The following is an 18,604-nucleotide window of genomic DNA, read 5'->3' on the forward strand; positions in this document are numbered from 1 at the left end:
TCTGCCTCTTTTTCTGCTTCCTTTGAGCTACCTGTAGTGCCTCCTGAGCCTGCCTGTAAATAGAGGGCTTGTACCTGCAGAGTTTCAGTGTGGTTGCAGACGCTGAACAACTCGAGCAGTTACTGCTGAACAACTGCTGGAGCAGTTACATAGAAACATGATTTTCTGGGTTTAGGCGACCATTGAGCGTCCTGGTCAGTTTTTGATCGCTCAAAGGTGGCACAAAGGTCGCAGCCCTTTAAATCTCTCAGATTGTGATAAAAGCATTATGAGTATGCTTGCATGGATGATACTAGCACCCTTGCCTTTAATAAACTTACCTTGCTACGCAATGTAAGGCTTCAGAAGTACGTACATGTAGGTCTATACAACTACGTTGTCACTGTATCCATGTAAACACCTTCAAGTTCAAATCACTTGCGATCCAAATGGTTACCGGGCCATGTGTTACATGTTACTAGTTCTCTGAACGTGTCAATGACTCTATGAACCGCTTGCTCGTCGGGTTTATCGATAAATTATTAGCATGGTCACAGATGTACGAGTATTGCTGTGTGAACATATGATTGACTGTCCAAATCGATTCTGTGTTGATAAATTACACTATAGTCAAAACAAAATGAGAACGCTGAGTTTGTTACGCCGAGTTGTAATGAAACGTGTCTCTTCATGACTCGGGGGCGGTCGGGTAGCCTAGAGGTTAAAGCGTTCGCTCGTCACGCCGAAAACACGGGTTCGATTCCCGACATGGGTACAATGTGTGAAGCCCATTTCTGGTGTCCCCCGCCGTAATATTGCTGGAATATTGCTAAGAGCGGCGTAAAAACACACTCACTCACTCACTTCATGACTCGGCTAAATACAGGCTTGGTAATGATTACACCACCCCCATGGGGACTCCCGGGAAATACACGGCCCAGTTTGCCATACTCGTCGTAGGAGCAGACCTAAAAGAGCTGACCCAGTTTAGTAGGCTCAAACCACTCCTCTAGCCTGGCTCAAAACACTCCCTCTAGGTGCAGCTAACCCCCTACTGGGCCCAAATGACTCCCCCTGGTAATTTTACAATATGTAAAAACAATGGGATGCAATCATCGAAAATACTGTGCTGTATCATCGAAAATATATATTATTTGTGTACGAATTTCACAGACTGTTGCAAATTAGTGTCAAAACCTTTGTATTCTTCGAAACAAATGGGGTAGTCATTTGAGCCTGGGGGGTATCTGAGCCTACGCCCGGGAGGGGGGGGGGGGGGGGGGGGGTTCGGCCTAAGGTGAGTCATCTGAGCCTCGGCTCTAGAGTCGTCTGACTAGGTCTTCAGCAACCAAGCTTGCCGTAAAAGGCGGCTTTGCTTGTCGTAAGAGGCGACTAACGGGATAGGGTGCAGTCTCGCTGACTTGGTTGATGCATCTCATCGTATCCCATCGTGAATATTTAAAGACAGTATGTCATAAAAACGTTCTTATTCTCAGTCTCTGACTTCTTCAAATAGGTAAAGGAAAATATATGACCTAAAAATACATAAAATATAAACATATGATTCAATTGAACATGTAGTCGATAACCAACTCTCAATGAATCGTTAATTTAGGTGCGGATCTAGACTCACCACACGTACGGGTGAACTCGATACGTTTAAGACGAAATAACTTAATTACATAGTTCACACAATGGTTTAAAATCGACACTCCGGGTGTCCCGAACCACGGATAACTCACCACGTGTTGAACTGTCCGTAGGAGTACGAATTAACGAGGTCGCACTGTACACGTGCTCAGCCTGAAAACACAAAACAAAGACATGCCTCGTCACCCTAATACACCCTGAGAACAACAAACACACTGCGGGCGTACACGGGGATTATCGTGTAAAGTCGTGTGTCTTATTACAGGGCACGATCACAATCCCTGCGGTTGGCATATGCAGGTTTCGTTCTACAAGCGGGGCATGCACCTGCTTTGTGGCAGGTTGGAAGTTGGAGCCAGAGTTTATACAACTTTTAAGGTCCAGGTAGGAAGTCATTATTGACACTTTCGAGCATATTTTCTTGTTTCCTATGTTATGTATCTTTTGTATATTCCAAGACGAAGCCACACGTACGTCAATGTACTGCGAGAATTTTTCATGCCGAATATTGCATACTATTTCAAACTACCGCTGTATTAAAATGACTATTGCTAGGATGGTGTATGGCGAATATTGCATGTATATTTCAAACTACAGCTGTATTACAATGTACATTGCCGGAATGTTGTATGGCGAATATTGCATGTATATTTCAAACTACAGCTGTATTACAATGTACATTGCCGGAATGTTGTATGGCGAATATTGCATGTATATTTGAAATTACAGCTGTATTACAATGTACATTTCTAGAATGTTGTATGGCGAATATTGCATGTATATTTGAAACTACAGCTGTATTACAATGTACATTGCCGGAATGTTGTATGGCGAATATTGCATGTATATTTCAAACTACAGCTGTATTACAATGTACATGTACATTTCTAGAATGTTGTATGGCGAATACTACATGTTGTTTTCATACTACAGCTGTAAAACAATGTTCAGTCATTTTGTAGTAGTATGTATATCATCAAGTGTATTTTAAGGTCACCTCTTATTTTAAACAACTGGCATCCACAAATCAACCTGCGTTTAGTGATTCGTTCACCTAAACCACTCCGGTTACAATTTCAACACAAGGCTCTTTCTTGTACTTGCACCCGATAAAAGGACTTGAAGAAGCCTCGAAATATTGTTGTTAAAGATTTCGTGAAAGTAGAAGACTAACTTGATATATCATCAGTCTCTAGGAAATATCTGGAGTCTCCAAATGAGAACATCGGTGAGGATTCGTGTCCAAAAAAAAGTACTAGAATCTGTACTTTACAAGAAAGTGTTGTCCCAAATATAACATTTGTTACATTCTACCACTTTCTAAATGACATTGTGTATTCATTTTTAATTATTTTCTTAGAGAAGCTATATTCCAGTCTGCGTCGTAACTTTGTTACCAGCCGCCTGTGTATATCTGCCATTCTATGCCATGCGTTGTTCTCATATCATAAATATTTTGAGCCAACATATTATTTATTAACAGAAATAAATTTGAATGGCTACACAACACCAAAAGCAAATCTGTCTTTTTTCTTTTCACAATTTACGCAACGAGTTATAACCATATAATAAATAAAAAAGTGTATCTCTATTTGGCTCATCGAAACCGTAAGAAAGGCCATCGATGGTGGCCGAAGGGGCATAACTCTGTATTTAATTTTACGACATTAACCAATCTATTCTCGTATGTTTCCAAATAAAATTGTTAATATGATACGGTATTCTGCCATGTAGTTCAAGTAGAAACAAACTGTAGTTCTAAATATACAAAATGTACGCAATAAATAAATAAAAAGACAATGTCGTTATTAGAATGCGGTTTACGACAACTACAAAGAGCGACGAAACTACACTACATGTGGAGATTGACAGATGGACAGACGGTGATTATTTCCAATCTGTACACATTTCTGTCAAACCTTAGGTGTGCATAGATCAACCATGTACATATCTTGGGTCCAAATATCACTCAGTATTTATCCTTGATTACAGTTTGAGATCTCAAGCCATTTGCACACACATGTAAACAGAAGAATTTCGAAGACGGGCTACTGTCATGTTCTGCTGGCGTGATTTTGTTGAAATTCGAGATTTCAGTTGACGATTTCAATCGCAATGGGTTAATTTCTTTTCTTGCAAGTTTTTTTTTTTAAGTCAAACATAATAAGGTATGGTGTTCATTTAATTTTAGTAAGTGATGTGATATTTTTAGTCTGTGTGTTATGTCACCATGGCCGGTATGTATATATTTCTTCCCGAGTTCTGCATGAAATGTGCTGATCAGACACGCTTGGTGAGAAATTCACCATCAGTTGAACTTTTTAACATACGTCTACGCCCATGCAGTGACACCTCTCTGACATTGCCATCACGACTCGAAAGTAATATAATGTTATTACTCTCACCAGACACAATAAGTATTTCTTTCGTAGCATTGATCATGTTAATTTAAATAGAGAAATCATCCATGAATTTTGTTTTGATCAACCGAATGCAGCTGTTTGTAACTTGTTAGAACAAGAAGCTTTTTCACAAACACACATCCTCCCTCAACTCGTGCTTGAGTACCCGATAAGATTGTGTTTTTTTTATGACTTAATTATCTTTATGAATAAGAGTTCAGTGTTTGTCTTATGAAGCTTTCTGGTTTGTTCCAGCAGAGAAAAGCAAATACCATATTTGAGGTAAAATTAGAAATGGGGGACTCTTATTAGAATATTATTTTGGTGGAAAAAACAGAGTTGAAAGATAAATTTCGTGATTTATACTGACTGCCTGAACTGTTTATATACGACAGATATATTTTTCCAGAATTCAATTGCCCATTAAGAGTGCATATAACGCACGAGTGTGTATTATACACGAATAAATAAGTCTTGTGTACATTGATCAATCGGAAGGGGTGCTAATTGGGATTGTTCACTTGCCAATATATTAGCAAGTATTGCCGTGGGCGCTTATTAGAGCGATATGCTTATTACGTCAAATACGGTAGTATATATAACTTATAAAATGTAAAACAAATCCTACCTGCGTGTTAGGTTTTCATTGTCATAACTTTCTGGGACATGTTGATTTCTATATGTCCTACACTGAAATTAAGATTATTAATAAAGTTTGGATGAATTAGTTATATGTCCCCTTAGCGCGAGTTAATATTTAACGTCACGTCGCCAATATTTCAGCCATATTCAAGTCGTCAATAGTGGACTTGAGTTTTGCTGAAACAGACCCTGCCACGAATCCTTGTTGGAGCCCTAGAATGAGGAACAATGGGTGATTTCGGTTTCAGGTTGCACACACAGCAGAGAACTTCATGTCATCACTTCCTGGTTTGGAAGAGCAGTAACAATACAACAAGAAGCAGTATTCTTAATTAACATAAATCATCTTGTCTGAGATAAGTGGCATGTCAGACTTAAGCCACTAGTCTGAATCCCAAGTCTTGTAAAATTGTGTTTCGCTTAGTAAGCTCAGCTGATAAAAGTCCATATGATAACACTAAAATGTAAAAAATATGCAAGGAGCCAAGTTTGGGCTAGTATTCCGACGTTTTTGTCCCAGACTTACATTTTATGGCCCGTAATGACTTACTTGACTACAACTCTGCAGCAGACTTGTGAAATTATATGGATGTTGCTGACTGACCCATGAAGATTCGGGGTGGAATAGGTCTTCGGGAACCCATGCTTGCCTTAACAGGCAACTATGCTTATCGTAAGAGGCATCTAAAGGGATTGGGTGGTCAGGCTCGCTGACTTGGTTGACTTGTTATCGTATCCCAATTGCGTGGATCAATGCTCATGATATCAATCACAGGATTGTTCGGTCCCGACTCGATTATTTGCAGGCCGCCGGTATACAGGTGGAATATTGCTGAGTGACGCGTTAAACAAAAAACAACAACCTGTCATGATGACTGTATTTTGTTCATAAATTGTTATTATGATTATGTTTTATGTAATAAAATCATTATTACATGCTCCAGATAAGCTATGTATCTGCATAAAATACGCTTCAGAAATGCAGAAATATGCAGTAAAATAAAATCCAAGTGTAACAAATACGCAACGAACATTATAGATACGCTACACAAATAATTATGGGGGAGGGGGGGGGGGGGAACAGATTTCCCCATCGTCTAAGGCGCCGCGATTCGCTGTGCAGAGTTGCGTCCCTTGGCCATGCCAGAAACCTATCATTGTGGGTTCGAATCCCAGTTTGCTATGTTTCTAGGTTTGTCAGCACCATGCCCATGCTCGTGGGTTTCACCGAAGTGGTAAACGTCTGAGACCTGCATCACTTCAGGCTTTCCTCCCACATTAAGCTGACACGCTGCGATATAACCATGATAACTGGAATACTGTTAAAAGCGGCCTTAAACCCAACTCACTCCCTCACTGTAATTATAAGGACTGGTGGACTAAAACTGTTGTATTGTAATACTATTGCAACAGTATATTCTAATTGAAGGCTTGATAATTTAAAGCCCTCAAGGACTACCAGTAGTTTATGGCCTTAGCTTCATGTCTGATCTTCACACAGTGCAAGATACTAACTGTCATTTCATATGGACATTTCACTAGAAAATGATCTGATCTGACATATTTCATCTCTTTCAGAATGATGTAGCATAATGGCAACCGCAGCTAGATCGACCTCAAGATCCTCCAAGACCAACGGCCATGTACGCAGCTACCAGCAGTCACAATGGGATGACGTCCTTCCTGTACCCAAACTCAGCTTCTCTGTGGCATCTGTCCTCGTCTTTTGTCTGGCCGTACTGTGTTTCGCGAACAGCCATGATGGAGACTTTGTGTTTGACGACAGTGAAGCCATCATTGCCAACAAAGACTTGCTTCCAGAGACACCGCTTCAAGCCATCTTTGCTCATGACTTCTGGGGGAGAAAGTTGGACTCAAAGACGAGTCACAAGTCGTACAGACCTCTCACTGTGATGACTTACAGGTACTGATTGTTTTCTTTTCCCTTCACTTATTGAGATCGTCTCCGTGGTCTAGTGTAGAGCGTCCGCCCAGAGAGCCGAAGGTCCGGGTTTGATCCCTGGCCGCGTCATACAAGAAGACGTTAAAAGATGGTACTTGTTGTTACCCTGTCTGGCGCTCAGCATTAAGGAGCTAAAGTAAGGACTGGTCGGCTCGGAGTCAGTATACTGTCTCCAATGGGTATTTCATGTTAAACTGCGGCATGGTATCTCAGTGGGCTAGCACTATGAAATAGGCATTAGTCCGAAATAGTACAAGCGGCCACACACACATGTACATGCATGCACGTTGCCCAGCATTAAACCCCATTTCACATCATCCTTCACGGATTGCTTGTATCCTAGGCTGTTTAGTTGGGATATCTGTTCTTCCATCACAGAAGCCCATAAGGGGATCCAACCCGTGAAGATCCGGGGTAGAATAGGTCTTCAGCAACCCATGCTTAAAGGTGACTAACGAGATCGAGTGGTCAGACTCACTGTCTTGGTTGATGAATGTCATCGTATCCCATTTGGGTGGATTGTCTGGTCGAGTTTTGATTATTTTCAGACCACCGTCATGTAGCTGGAATATTGCTGAGTATAGACTTTCCGGAATTATTTTTTCACGCGTCAGATTTTGAATTGAGAATTTTGCAAAATATTTTTCAAAGCGTAATCTAGAATGGAAGTCACCATTTTGAAACTAGTGCCATGATGCCTGAAAAAGCTCTTTTCTGACTGGTTAATGTGGACTAATGTTTACTGTTAGTCAATTAAATGGTCAGTCGAAGTACCTTATTTTCTTGAGTTATGCTGCACACCCCCCTCTAGCGGATTCAATAATTTTTTTTTTTTTTTTTTTTCGGATATTATATGCAGGAAAAAAATACACCGAACCCCTTTAGCGATTTCTGGTAAACAAACGGATGATAAGAAACTTGGTCAGTACAAATTTGAAATTTGAGATAAAGAATCACCAGACATGTTGATTTACTGTTCAAATTGTATTTTTTGTCCTGCTAGGCATTGTTTTACATCCAGGGATTAACATTACCTTGTGTATTTTCTCGTAAACTAAGCCAGAAACAGCAATTAGCTGTACACACGTTTTCTTGGAATTTACCGTTGATTCGGTTAAAACATCCAATTATATAACTTTAAAGGATTTTGATGCAAGGACCGGGAAAAAAAATTTCAAACTTTTTTTTATCAGGAATAATATATTCCAATATCTTGTTATTTTAGTTGCAGCTTTTACTAAGTATATTTAAAATAATAATGCCCCTAAGCGTAGCACTTCACTAATGCTGTTTATTTATATATTATAGTCAAGAAAATATTGTGTGTAAAACTAAAGGTTGTTCTGGTCCTGTAGTGGGATATCCTCTTATCTTTGTATCTCTACAATGTCCGTTGTTTGTTCCAGGTGGAACTACGCATGGGCAGATGGGCTTCATCCTCGGGGCTTCCACGTTGTCAACATCGTCCTGCACGGCTTGGTGTCGGTCATCTTCCTGGCAGTATTCTCAGTCCTCATGTCTGGTTACCAGGTGGACCAGGAATCTGCCAGGCCGGTGTTTGCCTCGCCCCGAGCTGCTCTCCTGTGTGCTGTGTTGTTTGCTGTGCATCCCATTCACACCGAAAGTGTGAGTAGAAGTTGTTCAAAATTGTTGAAAATGATGCATTTGGGCTAAGAGTTATATACACTGCCAAGCAAGAAGTTTCATCTCCAAACACACATGCAAAAATACTTCAGCCATGACAGCTGTTAAATATGGAGTATGCCAATAAACAACTTCTTTGATAGGCATTTAGAAGTTGGAGTACAAAGTAAGGATAAGAATTTATGGATGAACAACTTCTTTATTGATAACGGTGTTAGAACCTACACCGAAACGTCGCTCTTAATTGTAATAAAGAAGTTGTTCATCCATAAATTCTTATCCTTACTTAGCCAATAAACAATTTAAGAAAAGTTTCCAAAACAAACCAGATGGCGATCTTAAAGTTTTCAGAATTCATTATAAAATTAATCTTGTGATGAAGGTTTCCTTGTCCAATTTGCCAAAATGCACGTGGAAAATATTGTATTTTGTTTTCAGGGTTGATTTGATGTCAAAGAGATAGTACGTCACAATTCTGTGTTTTTAAATTATGCGAGAAATAATTTTCGAGTGTAACGTATCATGCATGTGTCAAGTCTCATATCAAAACAGTAGAGCTCCGCACAGTAAAGCCGACAATACAAATGCTGCATAAACTGGCTTCAGTCTTGTTTTTTTTCTTATTAGAGGAAAATTGAAGAGAAAGCTCATGAGTTACAAAATTCTAATTGCCTGCCTGACTAGATTAGAAGCCAGAGTTTATCAAAGCCTATATTACAATATAAATATGCCTCAGTCGTAGCCAATCACTCTCCTACCCAGAGTCCCTTGCGGCCAGACGAGTACCTCTGTCACATCGAACATAGTCCATTCATGTGTTTTTCATCTCATGAAATGTTTTACTTTCATTAAGAAAGTATCCTAGAACGTTAAAAACTATTTTCATTTGCGTATTTATACTGCCATCAAATCCCTAACGAGAGCTAGCGATACAGTCACTCAATGTAAAATATATTGTCATGCACCTCGCTGTGTGAGTTGTAGAAGTATATGCACAACAATCACACCAATGGCGTGCATTAGACCATTCTGTTCGGATTTCAGAACGAGTGCTTTTGTTTACAAACAAGAGAAAAGTCTGGTCACATTATAAGCCTACACTGGAGGTGTGGTCACATGATTAGCCTACACTAGAGGTGTGGCCACATGATAAGCCTACACTAAAGGTGTGGTCACATGATAAGCCTACACTAGAGGTGTGGTCACACGATAAGCCTACACTAGAGGTGTGGTCACATGATAAGACTACACTAGAGGTGTGGCCACATGATAAGCCTACACTAGAGGTGTGGTCACATGATAAGCCTACACTAGAGGTGTGGCCACATGATAAGCCTACACTAGAGGTGTGGTCACATGATAAGCCTACACTAGATGTGTGGTCATATGATTAGCCTACACTAGAGGTGTGGCCACATAAGCCTACACTAGAGGCGTGGTCACATGATAAGCCTACACTAGAGGTGTGGTCACATGATAAGCCTACACTAGAGGTGTGGTCACATGATAAGCCTACACTAGATGTGTGGTCACATGATTAGCCTACACTAGAAGTGTGGTCACATGATAAGCCTACACTAGAGGTGTGGTCACATGATAAGCCTACACTAGAGGTGTGGTCACATGATAAGCCTACACTAGAGGTGTGGTCACATGATAAGCCTACACTAGAGGTGTGACCACATGATAAGCCTACACTAGAGGCGTGGTCACATGATAAGACTACACTAGAGGTGTGGTCACATGAGCAGACAAATTCCCTGGTGGTATAAGGCGAGCAAAGCCAAGTTACCTTGTCCGTTGTCGACTATTGTTTACAAACAAAACTTTAGAATGGTCAACGTCCTGTCCCTTTAAAATTGTTATGGCCAGGTACAGTGCTCTTAAAATGTTGCTTTTGCTTCAAACATTGATATGGAGATAATCCAAGGTTTTAGAAATAATGGTTAATAATTGCAACTAATGAAGACCCTATTTTGTTGTTCAACTTAAGTCATTCGAGATTCAACTATGCCCACGGTTTTGCACACAACTAACTGATCTGTGAATCAAGCCCAAATTCATGGCTTCTGTTGTTGAACAACATTTCTTTGATTTGCCACACCATTAAAGGAGATATACAGCTCCTTAAATGTGTATATTCATTTGGGAAATTCCATACATCATACACAGCTATCTATCCCATAATGTAGCATTTGGCAAGTCTTGGTGTTACTAGATATGAAAACCAACTATTCGACAATGCAAAGTCATCTTAAGCAACCAGCTGTATTTGTCGTAGGAGTCCTGTTTTCTGGAAGAATGATATCCTGTCAGCCGTGGACAAGGACGAGGTTGTTATAGTTATCCTAGATCTGTCTATATGATAGACCTTGTCATATTTCTAAAGCAGCTGAGAATGTGTTTAGGTATCTCAGGTAGAGCCACAGCATGGTTTTAGTCTTATTTGCATCTTCGATCCCAGTGTGTGACAACTGGCAAGTCTGTTTCTGAACCAAGCCACTGGCTCTATGGAGTCCTGCAAGGGGTGTGTGTAAGACCCACTCCTTTTCACCATGTACATGATTCCCTGTGAGTTTTTGGATGAAAGTCAACATTCTAAAACTAATTGATGACAAAACTGAAGTCCTTCTCGTGGGATCACATCAACTACTGCAGATGATTCCACAATCACATGCAACATCAGAGACGTTCTAGTCACTTCATCTGCACAAGTAGAGAATCTTGGCATTATATTCAGCTCTAACATATCGCACAAGTAGCAGCATTCTACAAGACAGGTCATTTCTATCTTGATCAGATTGGAAAGCTCTGTTGATATCTCTCTCCAAAAGCTTCCAAGATGTGAGCACAATCACTTCATTTCTGAACTTTATTACTGTAAGTGTAACTCTTTAATACGGAGTACCACTAATTTCACTTCACAAACTACAGCTTCCACAGACAACAGCAGCCAGAATCGTCACAAGGATGCCCAAGCAACATCATATAACACCATTTCTCAAGCAAGTTCATTGGCTTCCAGTTTCTAGATTTATAGAAGGATAACTTTTAAGATGCTGTTCAGGGGTAGAAACTAACATGTTTGGTCAACTAGTTCTGTTAATGATAACATATAGCAAAACCCTTAAAATGGCAAATTTCTACTAGTCCTTATGATACCTTTACTATTGGTCAGTTTGGCAAGGACTACAGGACTAGTGCCAATTTCTAATGCTGCTGTTCCACATATGTCTCTGAGTCGTGCACCTGTGTGTCTAAAGACCCTTGTTAAGCCTCACAAACCAACCAGAGTACTGCTGTCACAAGATGAAGAGCTTCTGCAAAAGCATCAGTGCATGAACATAGTTTCAGATGTGCAGCAGTAAACTCTCTTTGTTGATTTTTGATTTTGCTTGTAACTTTTAAAACCGCAAGCAAAAATTTGCTTGTGCCTAAAAAAGTTAAATTCTAACCCCGAGGTTGTGTCATCTGGTCCCTGGCGAGGTGTTAAAACCTGTAAATCCTATATGGTTGTGTTGTCTGGTCCCTGGCATGGTGTTAAAACCTGTAAATCCTATATGGTTGTGTCATCTGGTCCCTGGTGCAGTGTTAAAACCCGTCAATCCTATATGGTTGTGTCGTCTGGTCCCTGGTGCAGTGTTAAAACCCGTAAATCCTATATGGTTGTGTCGTCTGGTCCCTGGTGTGGTGTTAAAACCCGTCAATCCTATATGGTTGTGTCATCTGGTCCCTGGTGCAGTGTTAAAACCCGTAAATCCTATATGGTTGTGTCATCTGGTCCCTGGCGAAGTGTTAAAACCTGTAAATCCTATATGGTTGTGTCATCTGGTCCCTGGTGGGGTGTTAAAACCTGTAAATCCTACATGGTTGTGTCATCTGGTCCCTGGCGAGGTGTTAAAACCTGTAAATCCTATATGGTTGTGTCATCTGGTCCCTGGCGAGGTGTTAAAACCCGTAAATCCTATATGGTTGTGTCATCTGGTCCCTGGCGAGGTGTTAAAACCCGTAAATCCTATATGGTTGTGTCATCTGGTCCCTGGTGTGGTGTTAAAACCTGTAAATCCTATATGGTTGTGTCGTCTGGTCCCTGGTGCAGTGTTAAAACCCGTAAATCCTATATGGTTGTGTCGTCTGGTCCCTGGTGTGGTGTTAAAACCCGTCAATCCTATATGGTTGTGTCATCTGGTCCCTGGTGCAGTGTTAAAACCCGTAAATCCTATATGGTTGTGTCGTCTGGTCCCTGGCGAAGTGTTAAAACCTGTAAATCCTATATGGTTGTGTCATCTGGTCCCTGGTGGGGTGTTAAAACCTGTAAATCCTACATGGTTGTGTCATCTGGTCCCTGGCGAGGTGTTAAAACCTGTAAATCCTATATGGTTGTGTCATCTGGTCCCTGGCGAGGTGTTAAAACCCGTAAATCCTATATGGTTGTGTCATCTGGTCCCTGGCGAGGTGTTAAAACCCGTAAATCCTATTTGGTTGTGTCATCTGGTCCCTGGTGTGGTGTTAAAACCTGTAAATCCTATATGGTTGTGTCATCTGGTCCCTGGTGTGGTGTTAACACCCGTAAATCCTATATGGTTGTGTCATCTGGTCCCTGGCGAGGTGTTAAAACCTGTAAATCCTATATGGTTGTGTCATCTGGTCCCTGGTGCAGTGTTAAAACCTGTCTATCCTACATGGTTGTGTCATCTGGTCCCTGGTGCGGTGTTAGAACCTGTAAATCCTATATGGTTGTGTCATCTGGTCCCTGGCGAGGTGTTAAAACCCGTCAATCCTATATGGTTGTGTCATTTGGTCCCTGGCGAGGTGTTCAAACCCGTAAATCCAATTTGGTTGTGTTGTCTGGTCCCTGGTGTGTGTTAATTTGCCAATTGTTATGATTCCAAATAAATGTTCAATTCTCCCAAATTAAACAGACCATACTAGAGATATTGATGGAAGAACCTAAGATTTTTAGAAGTTCTTCAGTTATTTGTTCTTAAAGGCCATTTTGGACATTTCTGTTTCATATCCAGTATTCTACTACAAGTGATGTAAGATTGTGCATGATGAATGGTATGTTTTTTAATAATTAAATAGGAAAATTAAATTTAAGTGGTTCTAAATTTTGAAATAGCAGCATTCATAAACATGATAAACATGCATAGCAATTTTGTGTGTCCTGATTGGATGCATTCTGTATATTTGTTTTCCTCCGATTTTATGCGTACATGATGCAGAATTGCACATCCGATAAATCTGTACATTGTTTGTAAAACATGATGAAGGCAAGGCATAAACAATTATGGTCAGATGGTTGGACAAACTGATGCTAAAATTATTTTCACACATTTTTACACTTCAATAATGAATCATGAGACAGTCATGTACTGTCTTAGAATAACATCATATATCATGTATCATATCAGATCATAGTGTATATTTGCATATCATTTCATATATCATATCATATCATATCATATCATATCATATCATATCATATCATATATCATATCTCATATAATAGTGTATATCTACATAGTGTATATAGTGTATGTTTATGTAGTGTATATGTATGTAGTGTATATGTATAGAATGTATATTTATATAGTTTATATAGTGTATATTTATATAGTGTATATTTACATAGTGTATATAGTGTATATTTATATAGTGAATATATAGTGTATATTTGTATACTGTATGTTTATGTAGTGTATTATGTAGTGTATATTTACATAGTGTATATAGTGTATATTTACATAGTGTATATAGTGTATATTTACATAGTGTATATAGTGTATATTTACATAGTGTATATAGTGAATATTTATATAGTGTATATAGTGTATATTTACATAGTGTATTATATAGTGTATTTTTACGTAGTGTATATTTATATAGTGTATTATATAGTGTATATTTATATAGTGTATATTTATATAGTGTATATATAATGTATATTTACATAGTGTATATAGTGTATATTTACATAGTGTACATAGTGTATATTTATGCTTACTTGCAACATCATTGCTCTGCTGGGGCGGGGGGTAGACAAATGGTTAAAGCGTTCGCTCATCACGCTGAAGGCTCAGGTTCAATTCCCCACATGGGTACAATGTATGAAGCCCATTTATGGTGTCCCCCGCAGTGACATTTCTGGAATATTGTTGAAAACAGTAAAACCATACTCACTCACTCATTGGTCTGCTTTTTCTTTTAATAACAGTAATCTTATGTAACCTTTACCTTGCTGTGTTGCAGGTTGCTGGGGTCGTGGGTCGGGCTGACCTGCTCTGTGCCTTGACCTTCCTACTATCATTCCTTCTGTATGCCAGGGCATGCCTCCCACGTGAGTTGTGATGTTTTCAGAATACTTCACTTTCTGACCTGTTGCTGTAACCCTCCTTGCCATTGTGTTATCTTTACGGTTGCAGTCACGGAACTAATTGCTTCAGAACCTCGAAATACCACATTGTCTTTCTGAAAAATTAAACATTGTTCTAGCAACTTGACGATGACATCATATTTGAGAGGGAAGTGTCCAGAGAGTTGTTCCCCATAGTTGTAGCTGAAAATTGTGCAAAATATCAGGGACACCAAACATAATCCCCCTTCATAAGGTGACTGTGCTTGTCATAAAAGGCGACTAACGGGATCGGGTGGTCAGGCTCGCTGACTTGGTAACTATAATTGAAAGTTAGGTATTCCTGCTGCTGTGAACGCTTGAATGGCTATCATCCCCTCCCTCTCCAGTCATCACACAGTGTAATGCCCCAATCGGTACTAGTATCTTTGGACCCGTGAAGATTCCGGGGTAAAATAGGTCTTCAGCAACCCATGCTTGCTGTAAAAGGTGACTATGTTTGTCGTAAAAGGCGACTAACGGGATCGGGTGGTCAGACTCGCTGACTTTGTTGATGCATGTCATCAATCCAAATTGCATGGATTGATGCTCATGATATCAATCACTGGATTGTCTGGTCCAGACTTGATTATTTACTGACTGCCGTCATATAGCTGGAATATTGCTGAGTGCGGCGTTTAACAACAAACCAACCAACCTACCCCTTCATAAAATGGACTTGTCAGACTTTGCTGAGGTCAGATTGTATTAAGTGAGTCATCATTATTCAAATATGTGTAAATATTTTTAAGGCTTGTACATTTTATTAACATCCTTAAAGAGGCTGTACGAAATGTTGATAATCTCATATATGAAATAAATGATGAGTGGTTGTTGTTTATTGTATAATAGGGGGCACGGGTGTCCCAGTCGTCTAAGGCGCCGCGATTCGCTTGGACACGCCAGAAACCTATGATTGTGGGTCCAAGGGACAAGTTATGTTTCTAGGTTTGTCAGCACCATACCCGTGCTCGTGGGTTTCACCGAAGTGGTAAACGTCTGAGACCTGCATTACTTCGGGCTTTCCTCCCACATTAAGCTGACATGCTGTGATATAAGTGGAATACTGTTAAAAGCGGCCTTAAACCCGACTCACTCACTCACTCACTCCTTATATTGAGCCCTGTAGTATGGTTCATTCCATCAAGTAGTGAAGGAAGGGAATGCGCACTTCCTGCAATCTTCCTCTGCTGTGGGTACTGTGGACAGGGATTTATCTAGACTTCTTAGAGGCCGGTATTCAGCACCTAGGCCGCCACAAATGTCAGTAAATATTCCTGAATTTGAATAAAACGTTCCCAGATCATGATAATATCGTTAAATCCAATCTGATCATGGTGATGGTTGGTTGGGTTGACTAATATTTCACTGATAACAGGACTATTGGAGAAGAGGATGTGTTGATACTTCGTTTTACATTATTGAATGGTAATGTTAATGTACAATGTTCAATGATCTCTGAATTTAAAAATATAGGAACTTTAGAAAGAGACCAATTTTCAACAAAATAATGTTTTCTCCAATTTGCCTGCAAAGTATGACAGTGGTTCTTAGTTAGGAAGGGGGCACAGGTGGCCCAGTCGTCTAAGGCGCCGCAATTCGCTGTGCAGAGTTACGTCCCTTGGGCATGCCAGAAACCTATGATTGTGGGTTCGAATCCCGGTTCGCCCCGATTATGTTTCTAGGTTTGTCAGCACCATACCATTGCTCGTGGGTTTCACCGATGTGGTAAACGTCTGAGAACTGCATCACTTCGGGCTTTCCTCCCACATTAAGCTGACACGCCGCGATATAACTGTAATACTGTTAAAAGCGGCATTAAACCCAACTCACTCACTCACTCACTTAGTTGGGAATACCAGATAAGTCCCAGTGGGAAGAATACAATCATGGGCCGTGTTGTAAGTGGGGCAAAGGGGATGAAATTCTTACAGTTAATTTATTATGGCCTCAAAGAGTTATGTTGGTGTTTGTTGTTTAACGCCGCATTCAGCAATATTCAAGTTATATAACAGCAGACTGTAAATAATTCAATGATTGACATCATGAGCATCAATGAATGCAATTGGGGTACAATAACATGCATCAACCCTTTCAGCGAGCCTGACTACCCGGTCCCGTCAGACACCTCTTGCAACAAGCAGAGTCGTCTTTTACGGCAAGCATGGGTTGCTGAAGACCTATTTTAATACGGATCTACAATGGTCAAACACAATAAACTAACAATAAGGTCCATGTATGATAAATCAGTTCTAGTTTTACCCCGGACATAAACCGTGATCAAACTACTTGTGTGTATGGAAGTGATGATTGAAGACATTTTCTGTTTGACTTGTTTCAGGTTCGTCTCAGGTCAGTTACCGTCCTGAGTCCTTCTCCCTGATGTCTCTCCTGGCCAGTATGTGTCTGTGTGTCGTGTCCACCTTCTGTAAGGAGCAGGGCATCACTGTCATAGTAAGTGTATTCAGTGTTTCATCCCTGGTCAGTTACAGTCCCGAGTCCTTCTCCCTGGTATCTGTACTGGCCAGTATGTGTCTGTGTGTCGTGTCCACCTTCTGTAAGGAACAGGGCATCACTGTCATAGTAAGTGTATTCAGTGTTTCATCCCAGGTCAGTTACCGTCCCGAGTCCTTCTCCCTGGTGTCTGTACTGGCCAGTATGTGTCTGTGTGTCGTGTCCACCTTCTGTAAGGAACAGGGCATCACTGTCATAGTAAGTGTATTCAGTGTTTCATCCCTGGTCAGTTACCGTTCGGAGTCCTTCTCCCTGGTGTCTCTACCAGTATGTGTCTGTGTGTGGTGTCCACCTTCTGTAAGGAACAGGGCATCACTGTCATAGTAAGTGTATTCAGTGTTTCATCCCTGGTCAGTTACCGTCCTGAGTCCTTCTCCCTGGTATCTGTACTGGCCAGTATGTGTCTGTGTGTCGTGTCCACCTTCTGTAAGGAGCAGGGCATCACTGTCATAGTAAGTGTATTCAGTGTTTCATCCCTGGTCAGTTACCGTCCTGAGTCCTTCTCCCTGGTGTCTGTACTGGCCAGTATGTGTCTGTGTGTCGTGTCCACCTTCTGTAAGGAGCAGGGCATCACTGTCATAGTAAGTGTAGTCAGTGTTTCATCGCTGGTCAGTTACCGTCCCGCGTCCTTCTCCCTGGTGTATATACTGGCCAGTATGTGTCTGTGTGTCGTGTCCACCTTCTGTAAGGAGCAGGGCATCACTGTCATAGTAAGTGTATTCAGTGTTTCATCCCTGGTCAGTTACCGTCCCGAGTCCTTCTCCCTGGTGTCTGTACTGGCCAGTATGTGTCTGTGTGTCGTGTCCACCTTCTGTAAGGAGCAGGGCATCACTGTCATAGTAAGTGTATTCAGTGTTTCATCCCTGGTCAGTTACCGTCCCGCGTCCTTCTCCCTGGTGTATATACTGGCCAGTATGTGTCTGTGTGTCGTGTCCACCTTCTGTAAGGAGCAGGGCATCACTGTCATAGTAAGTGTATTCAGTGTTTCATCCCTGGTCAGTTACCGTCCCGAGTCCTTCTCCCTGGTGTCTGTACTGGCCATATGTGTCTGTGTGTCGTGTCCACCTTCTGTAAGGAGCAGGGCATCACTGTAAATAAGTGTATTCACTGTTTTATCCCTGGTCAGTTACCATCCGGAGTCCTTCTCCCTGGTGTCTCTCCTGGCCAGTATGTGTCTGTGTGTCGTGTCCACCTTCTGTAAGGAGCAGGGCATCACTGTCAGTAAGTGTAGTCAGTGTTTCATCCCTGGTCAGTTACCGTTCGGAGTCCTTCTCCCTGGTGTCTCTACTGGCCAGTATGTGTCTGTGTGTCGTGTCCACCTTCTGTAAGGAGCAGGGCATCACTGTCATAGTAAGTGTATTCAGTGTTTCATGCCTGGTCAGTTACCTTCCCGAGTCCTTCTCCCTGGTGTCTCTA

The 18,604-nt window shown here is 40.9% G+C and overlaps 1 protein-coding gene across 1 annotated transcript in view; it reads left to right on the forward strand.

Annotated features, from left to right (window-relative positions):
• Positions 1-3,450: 3,450 nt before the first annotated feature.
• Positions 3,451-18,604, forward strand: part of LOC139447771 (protein O-mannosyl-transferase TMTC4-like) — a 38,099-nt gene continuing 22,945 nt past the window's right edge. Inside the window, exons 1-5 of the mRNA XM_071229264.1 lie at positions 3,451-3,512; positions 6,252-6,597; positions 8,043-8,262; positions 14,533-14,620; positions 17,016-17,128. Coding sequence (XP_071085365.1) covers positions 6,266-6,597; positions 8,043-8,262; positions 14,533-14,620; positions 17,016-17,128 — 753 coding nt within the window. The 5' untranslated portion in view covers positions 3,451-3,512; positions 6,252-6,265. The remainder of the gene's footprint in view (positions 3,513-6,251; positions 6,598-8,042; positions 8,263-14,532; positions 14,621-17,015; positions 17,129-18,604) is intronic.

Source organism: Haliotis cracherodii, unplaced genomic scaffold, assembly GCF_022045235.1.
Source record: "Haliotis cracherodii isolate W230 unplaced genomic scaffold, xgHalCrac1.p SCAF_7, whole genome shotgun sequence".
Lineage (NCBI taxonomy): Eukaryota > Metazoa > Mollusca > Gastropoda > Lepetellida > Haliotidae > Haliotis > Haliotis cracherodii.